The following is a 7,021-nucleotide window of genomic DNA, read 5'->3' on the forward strand; positions in this document are numbered from 1 at the left end:
TGTATCATCCTTTTATAGTATTTAAATAGTAAGAAATAATTATACTTTCAAAACAATTATTTCTTTGTCCCCAAATGGTAAAATGGTGTGAATGTTCCATAAACTATACATATTATAATTTATAAAAATGTTTCGTTGGATTAATGAATCCTTTGTATGCTATTATCAATTTACCCTGATAATAAGTGAAATGAAATAATTATATATGTATGTTTATTTAATTATACCCTTTTTGCCCAACATGTTACAAAAGGGTTAAAGTTTTATTGTATCAAATTTGTACCCATATGTATAGTTATATTTAGTAAAAATATAAATGTAACGGTTTGTATATTAACAAAATTTTTCTTGTGTTTTACTTGTATCCCCCCCCCCCCCTAAAACATATAAAAATCGTGAAAACTTTAGGGGTATGAACTCACCTCGAGTGTGCGTTCTTGGTTGAATACGAAGTGACAGTGATGATCCTCGGGTTAGAACACGTGTATATAGCTGTATCCTAATAGTATTAACACATAATATTGTGCGTAAATTAGTGAAACAACAATTTAAGTGTTTTTATAACACTAGATTATGTAAGAAATACTTACAAGGTTTCCTAGGAATCAATTGAAGAACTAGATTTTCTAGGTAAGTTTGATGATATTCTTGGGGAGTTTGAAGATGTACTGGGAATGGTTCTTGAAGATATGAAGATTTGAAGAAGTTCTTATGATCCTTGAGAGCAAATGAGAAGGATTTCGAAGTTGGAATGTGAATTGTGAGGATTGTTTTCGGTTTAACATATAAATAGGGATGAAAAATGATGTGACATATGCGTTGGAATGTGTATTTTATCACCTAGAATAGTGTGCCACCGATTAAAATTAGTGTTTTCGGCTTATCTTCCAACCGAGAACCTTGATTTCGGTCAGAAAGTCCAACCGAGAACCTAGGGTTTTCGGTCTAGAGGTTCTCGGTCCAAAGGAGTTCTTGGTGGGGTGGTTCTCGGTCAAGGTTTGGATCTCGGTCAAGGCTTAGGAGATTTCGGTCTAGTCATTCTCAAATGGTGTTTTTGGTTATGGCATAAGATTTTGATTTTTAATTCCTAAGAACCAAAAACCCTTAAAGTGGGGTATAATTCATTATTTATTCGATGAAATTTTTAACTAATTAACTTTTGTTTGACATAGTTGACTTGCTTTGACTTTGGTTTGACTTGTTTGACTTTTATTGACCCGAGATGACCGGTTGTTACATTATCTCCTCGTTAGAGGGAATTTCGTCCCGAAATTATTTCTAAAGTGAGTACTCATGCACTAGGGAAAAATGTGGGTATTTTTGTTTCATCTGATCTTCTCGTTCCCAAGTGAATTCAGGTCCTCGCTTGGCGTTCCAGAAGACCTTCACTATTGGTATACGATTTTGTTTCGTTCTCTTGATTTCCCTGTCCATGATTTCCACAGGCTCCTCTACGAAGTATAGACTCTCTTTTATCTCGATTTCATCGAGTGGGATTACAAGAGTCTCGTCGGACAGACACTTCTTTAGATTGAATACGTGAAAAGTGGGGTGTATGTTGCTGAGTTCCTGCAGTAGTTTAAGTTTGTAAGCCACCGGGCCAATTCTAGTAAGAATCTCGAATGACCCGATATATCTTGGATTTAGTTTTCCACGTTTGCCGAAACGTATCATTCCTTTCTAGGGTGAGAGCTTTAACAGGACACGGTCACCAACCTGAAACTCCAAGGGCTTTCGTCGTTTATCTGTATAACTCTTTTGTCGGTCCCTAGATGCTTTTAGTCGTTCCCGAATTTGGACTATCTTCTCTGTTGTTTCTCGTATGATCTCGGGGCCGGTGAGAGTACTGTCAGGAACTTGTTTCTTTGCTAGTTGCGTGTCATCCACTTCAGCCCAACACAGAGGGGATCTGCACTTGCAACCATAGATGGCTTCGAATGGAGTGACTTTGATGCTAGTGAGATAGTTGTTATTGTACGAGAATTCGATAAGTGGTAGATGGGTATCCCAAGCTTTACCAAAGTCTATCACAAAAACTCTCAACACGTCTTCCAGCGTCTCAATATTATTGAAATTACACCTATTTGGTAAATATTTCTTTCAAAGACACCAATTTGGTCAATTATGAATATTGAATTTTAGGGAAAATAAATACATAAAATAAAGACAATTTATTATAAATGTGAACGTAGAAAAAGTCCAATTTTATATATTGAAATACGTAGATATAGAAGATTTATTATAAATGCGATTATGCGAATGAATAAGGAACGATTTTAGAAAATTCGAATTTTATATATTTAAATTTGGGAAGAAAAATACAAACATAGACGATTTCTTAGAGTTTTTTACCAAGTGAGTGTAGTAGTAACAATTATTTACAAGAATGATGTAGTTTGAAAAATATTTACAAAAGGTTGTAAAAATGTATTCCACGTCATATATATTTTTATATTAAAAAAAAATCTTAAACAGTTGGACCCACATCTATCAATCTTTTTCTCCTTTCCTATGCTACTCGTCGTTTTTCTTGTCCGCCGGAGCTAAAGATCAACCGTCTTCATCCTTGCTGTTAAAGATCTCTTTGCACAATGGGTCTTCACCTTTGTCTCTGTCTCCACCTTCCTATTTCTTCAGTTATTAAGTTGCCGGCTACACCCCCCCCCCCCCTGTCCCGTCTCCCACATATCCTCTTTCACAGGTCAGTTGTTCTTTGATATGCATATGTAACACTACCAGTCTTCTTCACCCCATTTGCGAGCTGGTTTTCTTTTGTATTAAGAAGCACAAAAAACTCAAAGATTTGTTGGCATTTCAGGAGATACACAACTATTTTGTAATCACCCATTTGTGATCTGGTTTTTATTTTTGATTAAGAAGTAGAAAAAATCGAAGATTGGAGAGCAATTCATATTTTCAGGTGATGTTCTTTTACGATTTCTGCATACACAAATGCTATAACCGAACCAGGTGGATTTTATCGGAAATTTAGTCAATTTAGAACATCATTATCGGAAAATTTTCCCAGTTCACATAAATATAGATTCATGGAAGGTTTCCAATCACAAATTTATTGTCTCAAACTTTTATCACCATTTCAAACGAAAGAATTTGTGGTCAGTCTTGCTCGTTTCTTTGAAAACTTCCCAAAAGCTAGATCTATTTTGTGCTATTTGGAGGAAGAACGAGACAGCATAAGAGGTCGGTAAAGAAGAACCTTCGAATTCCGATTGGAAGAACAGATGGGTAGATGGTGCAAAAGCAGCAATACTCGCTGATAACTTTTTAGGAGGAAAAAACGGGAAGGGAAGGATATATTGAAATATGGGAGTCATCAAAAAGCTAATTAACTATGTAGAAAAAGTCCAATTTTATATATTGAATTTTGGGGGAAATGCGTAGATATAGAAGATTTATTATAAATGCGATTATGCGAATGAATAAGGAACGATTTTAGAAAAGTCGAATTTTATATATTTAAATTTGAGAAGAAAAATACAAACATAGACGATTTCTTATACGGTGTAGAAAAGTTCAATAGCAAAATTTAAATTTCCCAAACAACAGCGGACCCACATAACATTTGACCGAGAGAGCAAGTTCTTTGACTTGGTCAGTATGCCAAGTGGCAGATTACTAATAGTTACAAACACCTTAACTACACCTACACCTCTTATATAACATCAAAAGACATCACTTTTATCAATATATCCCTTTGCCACCGCCGCCACCACCATTCCCACCATCGTCATCTGCCGCCTCCATGGAAACAACACCGTTGCACACCGTTAACTTTAGCACCATAGTCTCTGAGTCACGGAACATCGTAAAAGCTAACAAAGGCCACTTCTACGCCTTATCCCTCTTCTTCCTCCCTTTCTCAATCTCCATCGTCGTCACCCCTACTCTCCACTCTCATCTCCCCCGCAACTTCTTCACCGGAGATCTCTTCCACAAGTTTCTCTTAAGTGATCCTATCCCTGTAGTTTTACATCTCCTTTACATCCTAATCGTTTATCTCCTCACTTTCTGTGGGATAGGCACGATCTCTTACAGTACATACAATGTTCTCATAGGTAAGCCGGTGAGTTACTTCGCCTCCCTCAAGTCTTTAACCTTCTCCTTCCTCTCGCTCGTTTTAACCGCCATTCTAGCTCACACTGTCATGTTTCTGATATTGCTAACATTCCTCCTGTTTGGTGGAATAATTGTTATGTTGGGTGAAAGCCTAGGGTTTGTAATCGGTTTCTTCTCGATTACCTTGATAAGTTTTTCCATAATCATCGTAAAGATAATCTATTTCCAAATGAATTGGTGTTTGGCTTTTATGGTGGTTGTTGCTGAATCGAACTGGGGGGTTCCGGCTTTGAAGCGGAGTTGGTATTTAGTAAAGGGGGCGAGATCGGTTTTAGTGTCATTGTCGTCGTATTTTTTAATATTTTTTGGGTCGTATTTTTTGATATTTTGTGGGTCTTTGGTGATGCTGTTTTCGTACAATGTGCCTGTAACTGTTGATGCGTGGAGTATTCTGAACATGATCTGGTTGACGATAATTGGTTCCTTGATGCCGATGATGTGGTCGGTTGTCAACGCTGTGTTGTATATGCACTGCAAGGCTTTTCATGGTGAATTGGCACTGGAGATTGATGAGGGGTTTGATCACCAATACATCAACTTGCCTTCCGATGATGATAAGATCCATCGTCTTGACGTTGTCACTGTTGTGGAAGCTTGATGATGGACTCATGGTTATCGGTTCTTTCTTTCCTGTAGATTTTCACTGTGCATGCTCATATGATTTTGTTTTATACATATACGTAAATGTGTAGAAGTTTGTGTAATTGATATATTTTTCTTTAGGACATGTTGAATGTCATATAAAGATTGTAAGTGTGTAAGGTTTCCATTTTTTTTTGAAGTATTCTTTCAATGACTTATAAAATTCAGAATACATTTTAAAAAAACACATTGACCGAAATCAAAATATATTTTAAAATCTAAAATTGCAAAACATACCACTTTTGATGAATTCATAAAAAACACAACAGTTGGAATTAAACACCTCCCACCTTCATAGTAATTCAGATGGACTCTCATACATTATAAGTAATTTCCATTTTGTCTTTGTCGGTAACCGATCATCTATTCCTCTAATAGCCATCTCAATAAATCACTAATATGCCATTTTATAACTTTTAGGCAAAATAATATCTCAAATCAACTTATGTACTTTCATCATAGATTTAAATCACAAGTTTTAAAATTTGGATGTTACCATTATCTCACACGTTAAAAAGATTCGTCCCTCAAATCACCAATAACGTTTATACAAAAAATCATATAGATTAAAAACAAGTCTCGGTTAAGGTTTGAAACTCCTTTTTCAATCATCAACACTACAACATTCTTTTAACTGGCTGTCATAACTTTCTGCACCCTTATTCCAATCCAATCTCTCTTTCATGGATTATACATGATTATCATACAAGTACCTCTATTTGTTACCAATTGTGGCTTCCATCACAAAGTTTGTATTTTCCATTATATTACTTCCGATGGATACATGGACGGTTTTGACTAGGTGCCCGGTGTGGCACCGGCAACACTTAGTTTCCGTATATATAGTGTAAATTTTTCAATTTTTTTTTTTATATATTGGCAACTACGTAAAAAAAATTGGCAACTACGTAAAAAAAAATTGCCACCCAATTGGATCAACCAAGCCCAAAAATATATTTATAACTTAGACTTATCAATTAGTAGTCCAAAAAGCCTATTAATTTGTTCGGGCGGGGATACAAGATGGGGTTCACATTTCAACACACTCTCAAGTCTTATGAAGTTGTTTGCGGATGTTCTTGTGGTTTTAGAATTTGTGAAAGTGGATGGAGGGTCATTGGCAAACCGCCAACAAGCGTCAGAAATCTTAGCATATTTTAAATCTTATGAGTTCGTGTTTTACTTATATATGATGTATGACATTTTACACCTCATGGGTACATTATCAAAGCAACTTCAAAAAAAAGATCTAGACATTTTAGAAGCGGCTTCGATAGTTAGAGGGACAATGGACACATTGCAATCTTTAAGAGACACGAGGTTTGCTAGCATTTTGCCAAAGGTATCATCTTTTTGTCAAACACACAATATTGCTACTCTGGAAATGCAGGATTTTTATATTGGTGCGAGAAACCGTACGACCACAAAGACCAATAGATTTCACTTTGAGGTTGAAATCTTCAACACGGTGGTGGATATGCAACTGACAGAATATCGGGATCGATTTAGTGAAACAAGCACCCAGTTACTAGAATACATGGGTGCTTTGAGCCCTTGTGATTCATTTTCACAATTTGACAAATCAAAGTTGTTGAAGTTGGCTAAGTTGTACAAGTATGACTTTGATGATTCGGATTTGATAGATCTTGAAGGACAACTTGAGATATTTTACCACTCTTCCATCAAAAATGAGCGTTTTACCACTTTGAAAGGAATTTCTGAGCTTTCTCGTTTGATGGTTAGTACGGGGAAACATCGGTCTTATCCTTTGGTTTATAAGTTTTTAAAGTTGGATTTGATATTACCCGTAGCAACCGCTAGTGTAGAAAGATGTTTTTCGAAGATGAAGCTCTTAAAGACCGACTTGCGCAACAAGATTGGCGATGAGTTTTTGAACGATGCGTTGCTTTGCTATGTTGAGACAGAAGCACTTGTGAAAGTTGAGAATGAAAAGGTAATGGAACGGTTTCAAAAGATGTCCGCACGAAGAGGACAAATTTAAATTGTAATAGATGATAAATTGTTGTTATGTTTTTAACTTTTATGTAATGGATCGCTTATTTGTATTAGACGTAATGAATTAGTTTTTGGTTTTATATTATGTTTGACCGGAAAAAAAATAATTCGGCAACACCTACTTTTATGTAATGGATCGCTTATTCGTCCCTGGATGGATATTAATAATAATTTTCGTATGGACTTGTAAGGAATACTCACAATGACTCATTTTACTACCAAAGGG

The 7,021-nt window shown here is 35.9% G+C and overlaps 2 protein-coding genes across 2 annotated transcripts; both read left to right on the forward strand.

The window, feature by feature from the left end:
- Positions 1 to 3,721: 3,721 nt before the first annotated feature.
- Positions 3,722 to 4,877, forward strand: LOC145133142 (uncharacterized). The gene has a single exon (XM_079068074.1). The coding sequence runs from the start codon at positions 3,764 to 3,766 to the stop codon at positions 4,733 to 4,735; it is 972 nt and encodes a 323-aa protein (XP_078924200.1). The 5' UTR covers positions 3,722 to 3,763; the 3' UTR covers positions 4,736 to 4,877.
- Positions 4,878 to 5,836: 959 nt separating this feature from the next.
- Positions 5,837 to 6,781, forward strand: LOC145130552 (uncharacterized). Its single transcript, XM_079065331.1, has one exon. The coding sequence runs from the start codon at positions 5,837 to 5,839 to the stop codon at positions 6,779 to 6,781; it is 945 nt and encodes a 314-aa protein (XP_078921457.1).
- The last annotated feature ends 240 nt before the right edge of the window (positions 6,782 to 7,021 follow it).

This window comes from Lactuca virosa, chromosome 8 (genome assembly GCF_052849685.1).
Source record: "Lactuca virosa cultivar CGN04683 chromosome 8, Lactuca_virosa_CGN04683_v6, whole genome shotgun sequence".
In the NCBI taxonomy this organism is placed as follows: domain Eukaryota; kingdom Viridiplantae; phylum Streptophyta; class Magnoliopsida; order Asterales; family Asteraceae; genus Lactuca; species Lactuca virosa.

Excerpts from the sequence above, each read along its gene's own strand:
- LOC145133142 (XM_079068074.1), top strand. The coding sequence starts at position 3,764 with ATGGAAACAACACCGTTGCACACCGTTAACTTTAGCACCATAGTCTCT.
- LOC145130552 (XM_079065331.1), top strand. The coding sequence starts at position 5,837 with ATGAAGTTGTTTGCGGATGTTCTTGTGGTTTTAGAATTTGTGAAAGTG.